At 33.3% G+C, this 18,982-nt stretch overlaps 3 protein-coding genes and 1 non-coding gene across 6 annotated transcripts; 2 read left to right on the forward strand and 2 right to left on the reverse strand.

The window, feature by feature from the left end:
• The first annotated feature begins 149 nt into the window (after positions 1-149).
• Positions 150-2,646, forward strand: LOC121768445 (ribosomal RNA small subunit methyltransferase NEP1-like). The gene is made up of 8 exons (XM_042164961.1): positions 150-269; positions 360-639; positions 736-831; positions 1,044-1,188; positions 1,279-1,389; positions 1,477-1,559; positions 1,671-1,728; positions 2,374-2,646. Exons 2-8 carry the CDS (start codon positions 379-381, stop codon positions 2,451-2,453), a joined length of 834 nt encoding a protein of 277 aa, XP_042020895.1. The 5' UTR covers positions 150-269; positions 360-378; the 3' UTR covers positions 2,454-2,646.
• Positions 2,647-3,170: 524 nt separating this feature from the next.
• On the reverse strand, positions 3,171-7,047 carry LOC121768444. 3 transcript variants are annotated; one of them, XM_042164959.1, is made up of 5 exons: positions 6,533-7,047; positions 5,383-5,456; positions 4,230-5,232; positions 3,564-4,036; positions 3,171-3,477 (listed from the first exon to the last, which is right to left on the reverse strand). In XM_042164959.1, the coding sequence occupies exons 2-5, from the start codon at positions 5,451-5,453 to the stop codon at positions 3,369-3,371; spliced, it is 1,656 nt and encodes a 551-aa protein (XP_042020893.1). In that variant the 5' UTR covers positions 5,454-5,456; positions 6,533-7,047; the 3' UTR covers positions 3,171-3,368. The 3 variants fall into 3 exon arrangements, with proteins under 3 accessions (XP_042020893.1, XP_042020891.1, XP_042020894.1); XM_042164957.1 differs by having other exon boundaries at positions 6,480-7,047; XM_042164960.1 differs by having other exon boundaries at positions 3,564-4,033; positions 6,480-7,046.
• A 4,306-nt stretch (positions 7,048-11,353) lies between these two features.
• Positions 11,354-11,426, reverse strand: TRNAV-UAC. The gene has a single exon. It is a non-coding gene; the product is annotated as a tRNA-Val (tRNA).
• A 3,792-nt stretch (positions 11,427-15,218) lies between these two features.
• Positions 15,219-16,999, forward strand: LOC121767739 (cytosolic sulfotransferase 12-like). The gene has a single exon (XM_042164069.1). It carries the CDS (start codon positions 15,635-15,637, stop codon positions 16,628-16,630), a length of 996 nt encoding a protein of 331 aa, XP_042020003.1. The 5' UTR covers positions 15,219-15,634; the 3' UTR covers positions 16,631-16,999.
• The last annotated feature ends 1,983 nt before the right edge of the window (positions 17,000-18,982 follow it).

Consider the following 18,982-nt stretch of genomic DNA (forward strand, 5'->3'; position numbering starts at 1 on the left):
ATTTTAATATAGAGAATACTAAAGAATAATAAAAAGATTGAATAAATTAATACATACTTAAATTTAAAAGATTTAATATTAAAACCTTATACTTATAGGACAACGTATAAAAGCCCAAACTAATTAAAGTGTACATATACAAATAATATATTCCCTCAAACCCTAAAGTGACGCCTCTCTCTCACCCCTTACCGGCGAAACCAGCCTCGCTGCTCCACCGCATATCTCGTCGCATTGCCGCTCGCCTGACTCGCCGGCCTCACTGTGGTGTGCGTATTCTGACCTAATTGTTTGTGTTTGAATTGATTTTGTTTCTATTCTAGATTGAGTTCCTGCTCATTTATACATGTTGTTTACAGATATAGATTAGGGTTCATCATGGGGCGGGCATACAAAATGAAAGGGCAGAAAAGGAAGAACAAAACTGAGAAATACGATAGAGAGCAATCAGTCGATTTGGCGGGGCCGTCGAAGAAAGTGAAGACGGATGGCTCCAACTCTGAAAAGGAGGAAAACTTGGAGATTACGGCTGGTGATATTCCCGGGATTCCGATTGCTCCGCTGGATACGGGAAACAACAAGCAGCGAGTCATCTTTGTTCTCGAGAATGCCTCGTTGGAGGTTGGCAAAGTTGGGAAGGTTCGTTTGGAGTCCAAAACTGCAACTTTTGTAACATTGTGTCTGTTTTGGTGAGTATTGTGTTGCACCTTTAATGCTGTTTTTTTTTGGTGACAGACTCATCAGCTTTTGAGTTCGGACGAGCATGCCACATTTTTGGCGAAGAATAAGCGGAATCCTGCTGCTGACTATCGCCCCGATATTGCTTTTCAGGTATTAACAACTTGCTTTAGTATTGCCTATGTTTTGTTGATACTCGTATTGATTTGTGTATTCAGCTCAATTTGATTGCATTTCCTTTACAACCAAAGACTTGTATGCTACCCTTTTATTGGATTTTTTTCTCTAGACTTGATGATATTGATCCTGGTATACATGCTCACTTTTTTCTTGAAAATCAACACGCAATGTATTGGCAATTTTAGGCAATCCAAACAATTTTGGATAGTCGCGTGAACAAAAGTGGGAGGCTGAAAGCTCTCTATGTAAAAACACAACAAGGTCAACTTTTGGAGATCAAACCCCATACGCGTCTGCCAAGAACATATAAGAGGTTCTCCGGTCTCATGGGTCAGTATTACAGTTTAAAGTAGCACATTTTGCATATATCCGTTTGACAAACGTAATTACACTTCTAATCTTTGTTATTAACTGTTACAGTTCAATTGCTGCAAGATCTGCGCATTACTGCAACTGGCAATGGTGAGAAACTTTTACGCCTTATACAGAACCCTGTGACCCAGTATTTACCCACCAACAGTCGTAAAATAGGTGAAGTGGATATTCTTTGCTGATTTGTGTTTCTAGTGTTTGTGTTTGCTGCCATATTAAATCCCTACTGGTTTTATTGGACTACAGGCTTCTCTCATAGTTCAGAAAAGTTGATTGACATGCACAACTATGTTGGTAAAATCAACGAAGATTTGGATTTAGTTTTTGTGGTACATTACCAGTCTTTCTCGCTACTTTCTTCCCTTGTTTATTTAATGTTCTTTATCAATGCCATTCCTTTAGCTGAAATTCGTTAACATTCTTCTCTGGTGCATCGACAGTTAGGAGCAATGTCCCATGGAAAAATTGATGTAGATTATGTTGAAGATTATATCTCAAGTAAGTGCTCTAGAATCCATGAAACGTGTAAACTTAAGTCGACATCTTTTGCAGAATTTTACTTATATTTTTAAATTGTGATGAAAGAGGTATAATAGTTTCCCCTCATCTCATACCTGAGTAGCACGTAAGCCTTCAAATTGGTTTTGGTCCATTCAGAGTAGTGATTTATTTCAGTCTGGGCCCACAAAATAACCATTGCCAGAATGCCTTTGCTTTATTTTTTACAATTTGGTTGATGAATTTAATTGTCTGAACAAAATACAGGAAGGGAAGAAAAGCATAGAAACGAGATGGATAAATCATTATGATTAATACTCACCTTTCTAAGTGGAAGGCATATCTCCAAATTAGTCACTAAAAGCCAACATAATCATCGGCCTTTGGTGATCAACTCACTTGAAATGAAGAAAAGTAAATATTAGAGTTTAGACTCATCATAATTATTTCAAGTGATTCAGCCCTTGTTTGTGTAGTAAGGTGACATATGCTGTTGATTATATCCTAAGTCAGATAATCCAGTTTACAAAGTTATTAAGCCATATTACCTAATTGGTCAGGGTATTTTGCAAGATTTTCACGGTTTGCTCCTAGTTTTTGTTTTTGGAATGTGTGTATTCTGACTATCTTGATGTCTCCTTGCAGTCTCCGAATATCCATTGAGTGCTGCATATGCCATTTCGATGATTACAAATGCTGTAGAGCGAAAGTTCAAGATCGTGTAAGTCGTAGCCAAAGCCCCTAGGCTGTAAGTTTGGTTTCATATACAAGCCGCAAGCGCAAGCAGTGACTTTAGCAGATTTTCAGTTTTCCTTTACCAGAATGTAGTTTTTTTTTTTTTGCAGTTTTAATTATAGTATACAAGTATGATCATCGAAAGCGATATATTTTTGTAAATGTGCGTTCTTATGTTGTGAATTTTGAGATATAGTAGAATATATGCACACATGCACACAACCAAGTAATAAAATATCCTAAAAATACTTCTAAGTTTTAATTGTAAGTAAAACATGAAATTAGGCACCATATAAATGAATTAATTTGCATAAAAGTGATTAGAAACTTGACATCCGAAAAACTTGGTCTTTGTAAAGCCACTAATAACATCATAACGACCGAACCGAATATGATATTACATGATTAAAGGCTAATATTGATTTTTAAACATGATTTATTTGATAAAACCTGATTTAAACAATTTAAATCTAATTTACATGAACATAGCCACTTTAATGTCTGGCAACTTCAAATGCTTAAGTTAGTTTTTGTATTATCTAAAGAATGTTTAGTTAATGTCTCTTTCAGATCTAAATTTTGTTCAGATTCTGGTGCTGGCAAGAAGGAATATTAGATTTAATCAGTTTGATCAAGCTTATTTTTGTCAGTAATTATAGATAGTTGTTTCTGATTCTCCCCTAAAGCCTAGGATGAGCTTTTGTAAATTAAATAAAGAATACGGTTTATTCAAGAAAGAGATCCTGATAAGGAACTTGTGTTCTTTTACATAAAATACTTTAGATAAATAATGCATGTGACATTTTACACAAGGATAGAGAATTATGATTAAAATAAAAATAATTAAATATAGATTTAGCAAATGTATTTCTGCACCTAACAACCTAACATGTAGTTAAAAGCCTTTAGAATCTACAACAGAGAAGGCCTGATCTCCAACACTTGTGTTTCCGAAAACGTCTCCTCTCGGCTTCTGTCATCCTCACTGGACTGGAATTCCATTCAGATTGTAATCTGCCCAAAAAACAGACAGGATCATCAGTTGGTAAGGATAAATCTCCACAAGGGAAACCACAAGAGCAATAGAAACAAAGGTTTACACTGGGAAGGCAAAAGATCTGCCACTGGTTGCACTGCCATCTGAGCGAAGGGAAACGTTTCCAGAAAATGCTATTGGCCCTGAGTGTGTTATGTAACTGTCTGCAGAAAAGCTCGACTCCCCCGGATCATATCTCAGTAGACTAACAACTGGTCCATTGTCAGCAGCCCTATCATCCTTGCAGTCAAGGGACTGATCCAGAGCAGTATTATTGTTGTTCATGTCATTTCTGCTAGAATCCTGAGGTTGTCCTCTTTGCCTGGTATCTGAAGGAATTTCAGATTCGATCACCTCTCTCGAGTCAACAGGCTGTTCCTTAATGATTTCTGTTTCCCCACTTGTAGCACCCAAGGAGTTGAAATTGAAGGTTATGCTTCTTGTTTCCACCTGACTGTTGTATTTTAAGCTACTTTTCTGCACATCCTCCTTTAGGCTTGCTTCTGTTGATGTCGCAGCAGGACCTTCAGAAAACTGCTGCCCACAAAATGTCATTCTAGATTAGCTACATTTACAGCTTGCTGTGGACCAAATCATGCTCCTAATAAATTTTCTAAAAACTTGACCACAAATTCTTGATACTGTCTTATACTACTACAATATTGACCAAGTACAGGAAACTCGAAGAATATAACTGACAGTTAACATGATACTTTTAGCAAGAACAAACCTGATCTGGCAGCTCATTTCCATCAGCATCAAAAGCACTCAGAAAAGATCTGAGGAAACTACGAGTGCCAAATTCTTGAATTGGAAGAGTCTCATCTACAAAAGACTCCACATCTGGAGCATGCGTTGCTGTTTTGCTGGTCGCTCCAAAATCCGCTCCATTTTCCTGTATCGATTCCTCCAGATTACAACCTGTGGCAGTATCCTTGAATGAAGATCTTTCTGATGGAGAATTTGGCTGGCCTTGGACAAGGAATATCTCTTTGCTCCACTGCTGATTAGCAACAGCAAACTCTGAATCCTCCAGTGAAGTAGCAGCTTCTACTACATTTGATATGAGAAATTCGTCATCAACACCTCCAGTAGCCGCATGTTTGCTATGATCATTCTGAGGATGAGGAAAACAATTCCCAGACTGACCATCATCACTATTATCAATCAAAATTCTTCTGTTTGCAGGCATTCCCTCATCAACGCATATATCCTTCACAACATGATAATTCAGTTCTTTATAGCAAACTACCAACTCAGGTCGCTGATATTCCAGCACATTTTTATCCATATACAAATGTTTATCTCTACCGAACAAGTCTGAAGCAGTAGCTACACACGGAGACATACAATCACTTGATTCATTTTCATTATCATGCTCTGGCGTGGTTTGCACTTCATCTTTAGCATTTGTGTCAGACGATACTGAATCTATATCATCCTGCAGACTTTCCTGACGACAAAGAGGTCCATTTTGAAACTCGTACCCTTTAAGGTGTCCATTTCTGTTTGTGGAAAGATCATCGTCAAGTTTAGGGTTCCAATACACCTCTGTGCCTTTTACATCGAAAGGTAAAGGATGGGTGTCCCTATTAAGACCATTTAACTGGGGCGTTTCTTTACTTCGAACAGGCGCAGGATCAGAGTCCCTCCCCAAATATTTAGAGTCGTAATGAGCTCCGTCCTGATTCTCCTTCATGATCATCATGTCTTGTGCAGCTGAGTCACAGACACTGTCACAATGTATGCAGATTGATTAAGATCCTACTAGCAGGCAAGTGAAAAATCGAAAGTAAAATATGCAGTATGCATGAGCACCTATAAATTAGACATATGCAGTAGGAAATACTCTAATAACGTTTTGAAACAAATGGAAACTATACCAGTTTTCACCCTTCACATCCGTGGGAGAAGTTTCAACTTCAAGAATCCTCAGCAGTTGTGTAGCAAACATTCACTAGACAAGCAAAAGAACGTCAAAATCCAGCAAATATTCCCAAAGATCAGCATATAGCTAAGGACATAAGGTGAAACGTAGAAACTCCAAAAAATTATGTATCAAACGCTAGAACAATCTGTAAGCATTAACCACACAAATGTATATATAGAGAAATCACATACCTGGTCATATAAGCTACTCCTATAAGAATATATCTATCATTTATACTGTAACAAAACCATACATTCACATAAATCTCCTGAGAACTACAGAAGCAATGAAAGAATACTCTGTATTTGAAACTTCTTCGGGGTAGTAAGCTTAAATGACTAAAAAATTAAATACTGCCTTGGAGCTAGTAACTATGAGAGCCTAAATGACTAAAAATTAAGCTTAGGATTCTAGGAACCTTCCATTTATCTAATAGGAAGGAAAGAGACAAAAATAGGTTGCCACTTTTCAAAGGTAAATTGAATATTGCCTTGGAGCTGTAACTGTGAGCAAAAACAGGTAAATTGTGGTAGAGCAAACCATATCCCATATCGGAGAATGGACAAGAGTTGCAAGCATATAAATGGGCTACCCCAACTCCATTAGTATGAGGCCAAAAAGGAGTACCCCAAGAGCAAAACCGTGAGGGCTTTGCCTAAAGCGGACAATATCATACTAATGTGGAGTTCGGGTGTGCACCACCGGATCCCAACATAAATAAAATGGAGAACTACATTCACGTAGGCAACATAAAGGCACATAGAAAAAGATGTTAGCGTACACCTGTTTTGTCCATAACCAATTAAACTGGATCAATTTATTCACAATTTCAAAACAAGATCACTATCCAAGGTAGTGCCTATTATGCTTATACCCTTTTCAGTTTTCACACAGTTCACAGCTAAAACTTTTCAACCAATATCTGTTGCTCGACTGCCAAATTCCCCAAAATCTAGTAGTATAGAAAACTTGAGAACTCTTGCACACAGAATTTTCGATATAATCTTGCAAAATAATATAGAAAATTAAGATAAAACACATTAAGATTACCGCATTAATCAACAAGCCTACACCTTCTCAGTCGTATGAAGATTTCAAATCACCTTTCTTTTTTTTTTCCTGCAACCTCCTTCTACGAATTCGGTAGACGTCCTTCCTTTCCGTTGCAACGTTTCATTGGACCGATCAACCTCAAAAATACAGAATGGAAAAAATTTTCCTATAAAAACTGAGAAATGGAGGAACAGCTGCGTAAATCCAACGGTTAGCAGGAAAAAAAAATTCGTACAGATCCGAAATGAAAAGAAGAAATACGCAAATGCGTTAAGTTGACAGCTAAACACATAGATACGCGTAGGGATGTAGGTAACGTGTGTGCGTGCGTAGGAATGAAGAAAGGAGAGAGATCACCTCACGCCGTTAGAATAAACATAACATAAATATATGATATATCTACACAACAACTGTATTTACAGATAGATGAGGCCGAGTGAAAGGCAGAGTGGCAGCCATCATCAATCCCTCGCCACTAACAGGTCAACTCTTCCTCTCTCTCACTAGAACCTACCTTGCTTTCTCTACCTGATTTTAGTTAATCATTTATTGAGAGAGAAAACATATCCAACAACCTAATAAATGAGGCATTGGCGACTGTTTAAACCGCATTAATTATGAGGTTTCTCTTTGACCGAACAACTTTTTCCGTTTCCGATATTTAACGGAACCAACCTACAAGGAAAATGGAGTTTTCATTTTATTATCCGTCAAATATTTTTTCATGAGATGAAAATATAAAATTATAAATTAGATACTATTCAAATTTCTATGATTAGTCGATTACTAATAGTTGTATCAAGCCTTTAACTATTGTTATTCTGATATACTAACGCATACTCCTATTTTCAATGGTTACCTTCTTATAGTTATGAAAAAACAGGAAAGGCTGCACATCATGTGTTGCCATGGGGCTTTAAATTGGACTTAATCACTAAATGTAGAATATTTTGTACCGGATATTATGGTGAACATTCTTAACTAATTTTCAGTCCACCGGTGGAAGATCATAAATAGGTGAAAATTTAATGCCAATCCATTAAAAGTTGGTGGACCCACAGAACGAAACTACGAATATTTGGTGAGTAATTACATTCCATAATCTATCAATTTGAGTTATGCAGCAGGCTAAACAATTAATGCGGCAACCTATAAAGTTTGAGTTTAATTGAATCTTTTTTAGTACGTCAACTATCCTAAATCAGCAAATTTGGTCCGTAACTTTTCATAATATCTTTTAAGGTCCATCAACTATAAGTTAATATCAATTCAAGTACTTTTTGACTATTTCTGATATTTTCATGACCAAAGTACCCTTAAGACCATGAAGGGCAATTCAATCTATTTACCCTCTCATTTTCATTAAAGTATATAATTTATTTTTCTTTCTTTATTCATCCACTTTCTTCTCTGAAAATTTAAGTTTATAATATATAATAATACTACATTGAAATAAAAGTTTAACAAAGTAGAAAAAATATGATTCACGAATAGTCAAGGGAATAGATATGAGAACTATGAACAATTTTCATGATGTTGTTATAAATGACCTAATGATGATATTAAGAGGCGACATTGTGATATTAAACAATTGATAGCAACTATTAATTTTTTATTTAATTAAACAATCATAGATTTAAATTAATCATATATTCAACTAAGGAATGCCATTGTCTTTTTTTTATTAAATTGATTATTGGTAATTTCAACTAATTTTTTTAGACTACAATTACTACAAAAGAATAGATAAAATAAAACTTAGCTCTTTGAATTATTTAAGATTTTTTGTATGTTAAGAATTTTAATTTATTTTTAATTGTCAATTTTGTATTGTACTTAAAAATAACACATTCTTCTATGTATAGCTTTAATATTGAAAAATTAATATTCCATCTAATAATTGAACTACTTTTATATACAAATATTGTACTCCATAAGTATAATGTTTACATATATTTGTACCTAAGTTATTTCACTATTAATATTAAATATAGTACAATGATTTAAAATATTACAAATAAGTAAAACTAAACGTAAATAATTAATAGTAATAGAATATTAATATCATTAAGATATTTTTATTTTGAAACTAAAATTAGAGGGAACATCTTTTTTTACATCAATTATTCCAAATTATATACTTACTTTAATGAAAATGAGAGGGTAAATAGATTGAATTGCCCTCATGGCCTTAAGGATACTTTGGTCATGAAAATATTGGAAATAGTAAAAAAGTACTTGAATTGATATTAACTTATAGTTGATGAACCTTAAAAGATATTATGAAATGTTACAAACCAAATTTGCTCATTTAGGATAGTTGATGTACTAAAAAAGTTGTTCCCTCTAATTAATATGTGTTATATACGCACTTTACATAACGATAATAAATCCATAATCCCGAATTTTCTACTCAGCCAGCCAAATACATACTACTAATTGCTAGCACACCATTGCAATTGGCAACTTGTGCTCACAACTTATACATGCACTCTCTATAATATTGATAACAAATATTGGCCATGTTGAGAATATTAATCGATGTCACATCATATTATTCGATTGACATTTCAATCCACTTGCTCGCAACATTGTCTACTCAATGAAATTTATTATAAAATCTAGAGTATTTCTTATTAGATGACCACATTGATGAAATTTGTGCAATATATACACATCAATATAGTACTTATTAGACTTTCAAAGAACATTTGATAAAATTTTGTGGTATTTTGGACATAGGATACAAAAGGCAACGCTAAAAATTCGTATTTGCATAAATCATGACAAGTTTCTTGCCTTAATTATAAGCACAAAGGACATGGCACTCTTTATTAGTATGTTCCACCTAAATATACATATTCTCATAAGATTTATCATACTCCTAAGAATTATTATTCTGTTTTACGTAAATTATATCTTGAATGTTGACAAGATTTAGTTAAAAAGCCAAGTCATAATGAGTAAATTGTACGTATATTTTTTGTTGCAATAATCGGTTTAATTATACTCTCTCCCTCCGGTCCCCCAAAATATTATCCCCTTTTTTCATTTGAGTATGTCCACCAAAAATAGTCCATTTCTACGTTTCAATTTTTTTGGTTACACATTACATGGTCTTATTGTCAACTAAGATTATATATATACTTTAACTATTTTTTTTAATAATCTATTCCTTATCAAAGTTGCATTAAAACTTGCGTTGTTTCACAAGTGTACATTTTAGTAGACCGGAGACTATAACATAATAATAAAATTAAAAAATAAATAAATTGTAAAGAATAATTATTAATACATGGAATGCTCGCAGTGGAAATGATGACCACGTTAGGAAAATTATTGAAAGGTCCTGCAGCCAGCATAATTCTACAATACTACGACATACAATTAATAATCGAATTATACTGTAATAAATTTCAGAAAACATAAAAAAAAAACTTGAATAGCAATATGTTTGAGTTGACTTGTAATAATTTGATTAACCAACCTTTCTTCCAATTCACGTAAAGCCTACTACAATTCTAGAGGCCCAAGTAATTGCATATATAATCTTACAGATTATTTTCATTGCAAACAAAATACTCGAAGAGAGCGTGTGAATTATTTAATGATTGTATTAATCATGTGTAAATTAGAGTTGGTCGGGTCAAATTTATATAGGTGCATTACTAATAAGAACAGTAAAAAGAGGTAAACAACAGACACGAATCAAGGTTAAGTTAAAACAAGTGCCAAAAATTCTGAAAGTCATATAGAAAATGAAGTCTTTGTCCAAAACAAGACAAATTGCAAGAATTCTCGCCGAGATATGAGGCACTTTTGTAATGAGAAATTGATGCTTGATTTATGGATAGAAATGCATGGTTTTGTAACGTTAGGTTGCTAACTATCTTAAATTGCTAACTGCTAAGTGCTAACTATGTTAACAACCTATGTTATAGATGTCAATACGACGACATTTGTGTGTTAAAAATTAACTCCAATATGAAGAAGAAAATTACAATTGATGTCTAGAGGGCTCAAACTCGACACCTCATACAATAATATCTAAGCTCCTTGCCGCCAGGACAAAGGCTCTGTTAACAAGTTGTTAGCAACTGATCACATTCCAAGAAATATATATGGACAAATTACATATCTATGATAGAGACAGACTAATCACTATTTTGCCTACTTATTTTTTTTTTAATTTAGATAGTAGTATACTTTTTACCGAATAATTTTATCTAGAAAAACATTCCAGGTAAAAAAATGTGAAGCTCATAGTACTTAATAATTTATTTTAGACAAAGTATATTATTTTCAACAATTTTGCCTGTAATTTACTGTAGTATATATTATAGTCCAGTGGACAACATCCCGGGGGTAAGCATCAAATGTTACATTTTTTAAAGTACTTTTTTTTCTATTTTGTTTCTTCGAAAGCGAGTAGTACTTCCATTTTGTTCACCTCTCGTTTCAAAATTTTTAATTGGGATTTAAAAATTCAAATTTAAATGTTACTAGATGATTATTTAATTTAGCAGTATATTCTCTTCAAATTGAGAATTGACGTGCAATAGATGCATCATGCACGTTGGTTGAAGTTGTTATTAGAGAATGAAGGCGGCAGAAATCTTCATTCTACCAACTCAGACTCCAAACTACATGTTAGCAACTAAAATTACATATCATTTTCCCTAATAAACTCATCATTCAGAAACCCCAATTTCTCTTTCGGTTCATCTGGGTTACTATTAATCAGCATAACATTTCACATCTTACTTTTAAAAATAGGAATGATTCTTACTTTTAAAAATAGGAATGATTCACATTTTAATGTTGTTTTTTTTTTATTGAAATTGTCAACAAAAGAGAATAGCGATAAAAAATGTTGCTACCCAGGATCGAACTGGGGACCTTCAGTGTGTAAGACTGACGTGATAACCACTACACCATAGCAACTTATTGATGCTAACGTTCATAACATATTAATATTAACATATCTATAAAACAACAATTAACAAGAGATTGTATACACATGCTGGTGCAAGTGATCCTCCATTAATCAAGGAGACATATATGTTAATAAAATAACTGTTGCATGAGAAAGTTGTTACTGCATGTAGTAATTGTAATGTTAAAAATTCAGTTATGCCACATTAGTATTTTAACCCTTTTTAAAAATTTTCATTTTGTTACTTCTAGGTATTAATTTTTGTTTTTATGATAATATTATTTTGATATTTTGTTACATCACTGGACTTTGTTGACTACAAACTGTAGTTTTTATTATTTCACTTTCTTTAAGAAAAATCTAACAAGAATACAGTGGATACATATTTTGAACTTAAAATTGAAATAATGAACAGTAAACACAAGATGACAAGAAATAGTATGAAAGTGGGTGGTGATCAAATTCAAGGGAGCGGCCATCGAAGAGGAGCACGGCCCATTATTTATTTGACATAAAATGTTGTTTAGTTTTGCTCAGGAAAAATAACTCGAAAGCCCATATCTTTTTTATATAGGAAAATCAAAAGCTTCTTGTCTTTTACTACTACTGCTACTAAAAAGAGTGACTATCAAGTATCAACATGTATTTTTTTTGAAAGACTGACTATCAACATGTAATTTTTTTGGCTCAACTTTTTTCCTGAAAAGGGATTCTTTTTCTATGTTATTCAAGGATTTCATGGTGCCAAAATAAAATAAAGAATGTCTTATTTACGGATAAAATGATACTTTTTTTTCTACTACAAGTTTTATTGTTTTAAGAATTGTGAGTTAGAAAATGTTAGTGAAATATGTCTCACTCCGTCACTCGTATGTATTATTTTTTATGATTAAATATGCGTGGAATGAATAAATTGAGTGTATTCACACTAAAAATGAAATGAGATGTACCAAAATGAGAAAAATGAAAATGAACCCATCACTAGACTTCTAGTGATGAACATACCAAAATTTAAAATAATAGTATTGTTATTGATGGACAGAGGTAGTATAAGTAATTACCAAAAAGTTTATTAACCATGAACTTGATTCGAATCCGAATACTTGACCTAGCTACTTGATGAGAAAAAATTCCTAGACACACTAAACTATGCATATTATTTTCTACCAATTGTAATTTGAGATGGATCCAAGTATGCAATTTGTTTACTCTATGATCATTTAATGGAACGGTCAGGTCCTTATTTTTAAAGTTTATGTTACACGAGACAAATTAAATAAGTGGAGTAGTCTTTTTTGGAGTATTATGAACCAAAAAAAATGTTTGACTTGTAACAATTCATTTAAATTTAGAAGGAAATAATAAGTTGGAGCTGGTGGTTCAAAGACGATTAGAAAATTGATAGGATAAAATTAGAAATAGAATCATGCTACTTTTTTATTCTCGAACAGTTGAATTATGCCAAAAGAAAATCGTTTCCGAAGATTTTGTTGTTCTCCACTTTGATTTGATTTGTATGTATACATTGATTGCTAAACATGTTTTAAGAAGTAATGTTACTAGTTAGTAGTTACTACCAATTGTAAATCTCGTTGGTGCAACAGATGCTCCATTTTTGGGTTTAAATATCAGACTCGCACTAGCTAGTTGCAATAATTCAAGTAAAGTATGTATTCGATATTAATTTGTATCATGTTCTCTTTCTCTTTCTTTTTCTAATTAGTGTTCCATAAGTTTCCATGCAAAATCCCAATTAACAATTCTATCATTCATCAAAATAAAGTTCTTGAATGATAATTTTTCAAGACGTACGCACGACCCAGCCAGTTGAACAATTCTAATTAATACTACTAGCATCCTTATTTATAGACGAGTAGATTTTAACAGCATCCTCATTTATATATAGACTTCTCTTATTTAGTAGGAATGTTGATATTAATTATAGACGGTATATCACTTATAACAAAACCAAATTACAACTGTTAAATTTGTAAGTAGATCTAAATTTTGTCTCTATCAAGGAATTATGTAGATCTAATTCTAATTGAGTGTGTGTCGGTTCACATGGATTTATATATTATGAATCTGAAGTCGTAATAATTGTCACGTACATAACTTAAAAAACTATATATGCTTCTATTATGATTAAGAGCATATGCAAATGCAATGGAGCCCGGATGGGTTAGCCTTAACGGCCGAGCCCCCAATTTCCACTGCCTTAGGGGGGCAGCCGGGCGTAAAGGCAGTTTCGGTTGCGCCATTGCAGTGTCGTGACATTTTTTAGTTAGTATTTAATTTAATCCTAAATTTTTAGTGGATGGTCAAATTATTTTTTTTTTGGAATTTATTTATAAATATCAATACTTTATGTGATTCTACGCTGCAAAATCTCATAAAAAAACACTGTCATCTTGTTCAATTTTGTTTCTATTTGACAATGAATTTAGATCTCGGGGAGGTTAATTAATTATGTAGTTTAGGAATTTAAGTTAATAAACTTTCATTAATTTATTTTGAGTGCATAATCATCAAGATATTAATAAATACTGTATAAAATTAAATTTTGGTGAAATGTAGCTGTTGCAAAAATTTTGACCGAAATGAGACTAGATGGTGTGGTAGCTGAAAAATGAATTTCAGGTAATTTGGGGTTAGATTTATGCCATAATGCACACCCAAAGACTGGGAAACATAACAATAAACATATATAAACACACTTTTTTAACTATAAAAGGGCCCCCCTATAACTTAAACACATGTAAACACATCTGTCGGAATATAATAGAGAAATGTAACATCTGATATAGGTCACTTCCAACAATTAAATTATGATTATATATATGAAGATATAATTCAAATAAAACAATAGTTGCTCATTATTTACTTTGCGCCATATTGTATATAAGGTGGTAACATATGAGGAGTGAAAATACGAAGAAAATAAAACAATGTCCCCAGAAAAAACTCCAAAATATTTAGAGGAATCATCATTAGGTTGAGAAGTGAAGGAGTTGATCTCCACCCTACCCAAGCAAAATGGTTGGCTTATCTCCCATATCTACAAGTATCAAGGTTTATCTCCACCGTTCTGGGACCACGTGCTGGCCTACTGGGACATGAGCATGGAGAGGCCGGGCTGCGCCTGGCGGAGTTCCTCGACTGCCCTTTCTCGGTGGAGGAAGATGGTTGAGCGGATTTTGAAGCTGTGTAGCTTTGATCATCTGAGGGGACTAGGAGTGAACAGGAATGGGAAGCTGTCGTCGGGGGAGGAGAATAATGCTTTCTTCCGGCGCAGGGAGGTTGGAGAGTGGAACAATTATTTGAGTCCGGAGATGGCGGAGAGGATTGATCGGATTAGTCGGGAGATGGATCGGGATTGGAGCTGCTCTGACGTCGCCTCAATTGCTTTCTAATAATTCAAGCAAAAAATTTACTATGTATTTGAATGTTGTACTCACAACGATCGTTGGAGTTTGCATTTGTTATTTGAATATTATTGAACTTTCAAAATATAATCGAACATAGCATAAACTTGTGCAAGCACGATAATTAAAGTACAGAAATTGAAAGAACATATATACCCTAAGAGAGTCAAATTTCTAGCATCATCTCGTAAACGTACAATTTGAAAGATCACATTTCATTGAGTATAAAACTTGAAGCAGATTAATAAGTCGACATTGTGAGGTTGTACATATAAACTCAGATCTCACACCTCACTTGTCAGGAAGTCATGTTAGTTTTGGTAGTGGGGAGGGTATTACACCAATCAGTTATCCGTTGCGAAAGATTGTGGGTTCGAGTTTCGGTAATAACATGACATCAGAGCATTCCTTAATTATAAATAGGATAGTCATTCCATTCATTTCAAAGTAAAACAAATACTAAGTGATATAAAAAGTATCAAACCTCATAAAAGATTAAACGAATGATATTATATACTAGTATTCGTGATGTGGAGAGCAAAAGGCGCTGCTAATCTAAAAGAACCATCACTCAATTGCTTGATCAATATCCAGCATTCCAGTGTATGGACGTAAGGATTTCTCGGTGTGTTGAATTCAAATCACATGTCTATATGGGGAACAAATTAAGTTCCAACCATTGCAAAACAAAACAAACAAAACATAATGATTATTTAAAACTGTAACTGTATATATGGGGAACACAATTTGAAAGTAAAAATGGAAAAAATATAAGATCCTAAACAACAAAAATGGCGTCCGATCAAAGCAGTCGTAAATATTTACAACAGGAAGAATGTGTAGAATACGAAATCAAGGAGTTGATCTCCACCTTACCTCGCCAAAACGGCTGGCTCGCATCCTCTCTCTACCAATACCAAGGCTTCTGGCACGCCGCAGCCTATCTCCAAGGCCTCATCTCATGCCAGAACCATTTCCAGGCTCGAGATTCCGACGTTTTCCTCATCACCACCCCCAAATCCGGCACCACCTGGCTCAAAGCCCTCATCTTCGCCTTGATGAATCGGAAACAAAACCCTATCCCCTCCGCCACACACCCTCTCCTCACCCACAACCCTCACGACCTCGTCCCTTTCCTCGAGATCAAGCTCTACGCAGATAACCAGAAACCTGACATCGCCTCCCTCCCTTCCCCGCGCCTCTTCTCCACCCACATACCCTACGTCTCGTTACCGGAGTCCGTGAAAAGCGGCTCCCGATGCAAGCTCGTCTACCTCTGCCGGAACCCTAAAGACACCTTCGTCTCCCTCTGGCACTTCACCAACAAGCTCAGGACTCCCGAGATGGGAGCCAACAACATCGGAGGGGTTTTCGACAGATTCTGCAACGGAATCAGCCTCTACGGGCCGTTTTGGGATCATGTTTTGGAGTATTGGAATTTGAGCAAGGACGATCCTGAAGGAGCGATGTTTCTTAAATACGAGGATATGAAAGAGCAGCCTGGGGTTCATATACGGCGGCTGGCGGAGTTCTTGAACTGCCCTTTCACGGAGGATGAAGAGGGATTAGGGTTAGTGGAGGAGATGTTGAGATTGTGCAGCTTCGATCATCTGAGCTGCTTGGAGGTTAATAAGAGTGGGAAGTTGTCGTCTGGGGAGGAGAACAATGCCTTCTTTCGTCGCGGGGAGGTCGGAGATTGGAAGAATTATTTGACTCCGGAGATGGTCGATCAAGTTGATCGGATCACAGCGAACAAGTTCTCGGGTTCCGGGTTGCAACTACGGTAAAGTATATTCCAATAATATATATTCCATTAATTGAAAAAAGTACTCTGAATTCCTAAAGACCAACTACATGAATAACTGTTGAATCGAACTAGAATTGAGCTCGAGCTCAATATATCTCAACTACAAATAAATTTTGAACATTTGATGTTTAATGCGTAATTAAAAGTAATTCGCTCCTTCAAGTTTATATGAATTTTAAAATTGGCTGTCATTGTATATATGGAATTAGGGTCTGGTTAAAATGCATCATAGGGTAAAATAGTCAACTTGTTATAACATAATAATTTTTACGATTTTTTTATATCAACATAGTGTATTAAAAATATCAACACATTGACATGAGAATCTCAACACAAGTGTCAGAAAATATCAACACAGTTTTTTAATATTATACATGCATTATATTGAGATTGTTTGATGCATTTATTGATATAAAATTTGTTTATCAACATATACGTGAAATAAATATTACGTACTATAAAATTTCATCATCGATCGTCAGAACATATGCAATCGAGATCTCCTTAGAATCCTTATGAATTTGTCTTTAATTTGATATATTTTTTGTGAAAAAATAATTTAAATTGAGAGAGTTACGTAAATTTAAAATTTTAAGATGATTTTGAGGAGAGAGAAAGTGATTAATTTTAACTACCATATATAAGAATTAACATTAATACCATTTAAGTTTATTTAATAATTTTTTAATTAAAAATATAATTCACGTGATATTAATTATTTTAACCACTAGATCTCATGATTTTAATGGCTAAGATTTAATCTTAATTTAAGATTGGTCATTAGTTAGCAATTAATCACAACTGGTCATAGTATAATCCCATAGGGTTGAAATCATGCAATGTTGATATTTTATCTAGTATTTATTAAAATTCAAAAACTTTTATCTCATTCATTTATTTTAAAATTTAATGAAGTATTAGCCTTATTTGTAGATTGGATAGTATATTGATTTTTCAAATTTTCAAATTTGTAACTTCAAAATTTTAGGTTGCACACTATAAAAGTAAAAAGGCACAACTCTAGGCATTTTCCGTTCACTCATACTTTTATTAATTTTTGCGTGTTTCTTCAAGAAATCATTTTCATATATAGTTAATTTTTTCATTTTAATAATTAAAACTTTCTTTTGTTTATGAATACAAGGTCTAATTGGACTGGACATAGATTTTAAAAAATAATAGAAAGTTAATAGAAAAAGATAATAGAAGGTGAATTCTACTTTTACACATCTGCATCTCAAGATAGTTGAGTCGTTTATTTTTTGAAAAAATGATAATAAATGATAATAAATAGTTATAGTGGAGAAAAAGAGAGTGAAATAAAAGAGAGAATAATATAGATAAGATTGATCTATATATTTTTATCTTTCTTACTTTGCTCTATATCTACTTCAAGTATTTATTGTCATTTTTTCAAAACACAAGGAAAAAAGAAAAGACACAATTATATTGGACGGAGGGAGTATGTATTAATTTTATAATAAAATACGAAAGAGATAAAATTAATGGGATGTGGAGTTTATTAAAAAAAATTAGCAAAAAGTCTAATGAGATATTTATTGGTGAATGAATTAAATGGATAAAATGAAATTATTATTAGTGAACGAAGAGAGCACATCAATTAATTAGTGATATGACTAGTTTTCCACTTGTGCACTCACTAATTACTTAATTATAGTGTTGCTTTTAATTAGTGGTATGACTAGTTTTCCACTTGTGCACTCACTAATTACTCATTATAGTGTTGCTTTTAAAACTTTACACTAAAATTATGAAAAAAACACAACATAAAGTTGCAACTATTCAAATAAAAGTAAAACAAAAAGTACAAATAAAGCAAATGTAATACCCACCATAGATGCAAGTGACACCATCATGATAAATCACAAGAATCGATCATGAAATTAGTTATCAAAATTTATCAACCACTCACAAAATTTTAGAGACATAATATCTCCACGCCATAATGTCCCTATGTCACTTTGCCATATACTTAATTTAAATATAGACTAATATACCCTTATGTTATTTTGGTAGCATGCAACTATAGATAATTCTAGTTTAGATGATTTAATGTGAAGAATAATTCAATGAATTATGGTAAATTTAAGTTATGTCTCCAACATCTTCTAGTCACAAATTAATATCATTAATATATTTATAAAAATGTGCAGTAATAATTTATATTTTCCCTTTTTATTAAGATTTTACTATAATGTTCCAAAAATTAATAATTTAAATAAATTTAAATTTTCTAAAATAAATAATTAAAATCAAAATTATAAACTCTCAAAATCAAAACCGTAAAATCGTATTAATATATCATAAAAAA

This window comes from Salvia splendens, chromosome 15, assembly GCF_004379255.2.
Source record: "Salvia splendens isolate huo1 chromosome 15, SspV2, whole genome shotgun sequence".
Classification (NCBI taxonomy): Eukaryota; Viridiplantae; Streptophyta; class Magnoliopsida; order Lamiales; family Lamiaceae; genus Salvia; species Salvia splendens.

Coding starts and splice junctions, on each gene's coding strand:
- LOC121768445 (XM_042164961.1), top strand. CDS start 379: ATGGGGCGGGCATACAAAATGAAAGGGCAGAAAAGGAAGAACAAAACT. Junction 832..1,043: donor GCCCCGATATTGCTTTTCAG/GTATTAACAACT, acceptor TGGCAATTTTAG/GCAATCCAAACAATTTTGGA. Junction 1,390..1,476: donor CACCAACAGTCGTAAAATAG/GTGAAGTGGATA, acceptor ATTGGACTACAG/GCTTCTCTCATAGTTCAGAA.
- LOC121768444 (XM_042164959.1), bottom strand. CDS start 5,453: ATGTTTGCTACACAACTGCTGAGGATTCTTGAAGTTGAAACTTCTCCC. Junction 5,233..5,382: donor GATGTGAAGGGTGAAAACTG/GTATAGTTTCCA, acceptor ACATTGTGACAG/TGTCTGTGACTCAGCTGCAC. Junction 4,037..4,229: donor GAAATGAGCTGCCAGATCAG/GTTTGTTCTTGC, acceptor TTTTGTGGGCAG/CAGTTTTCTGAAGGTCCTGC.
- LOC121767739 (XM_042164069.1), top strand. CDS start 15,635: ATGGCGTCCGATCAAAGCAGTCGTAAATATTTACAACAGGAAGAATGT.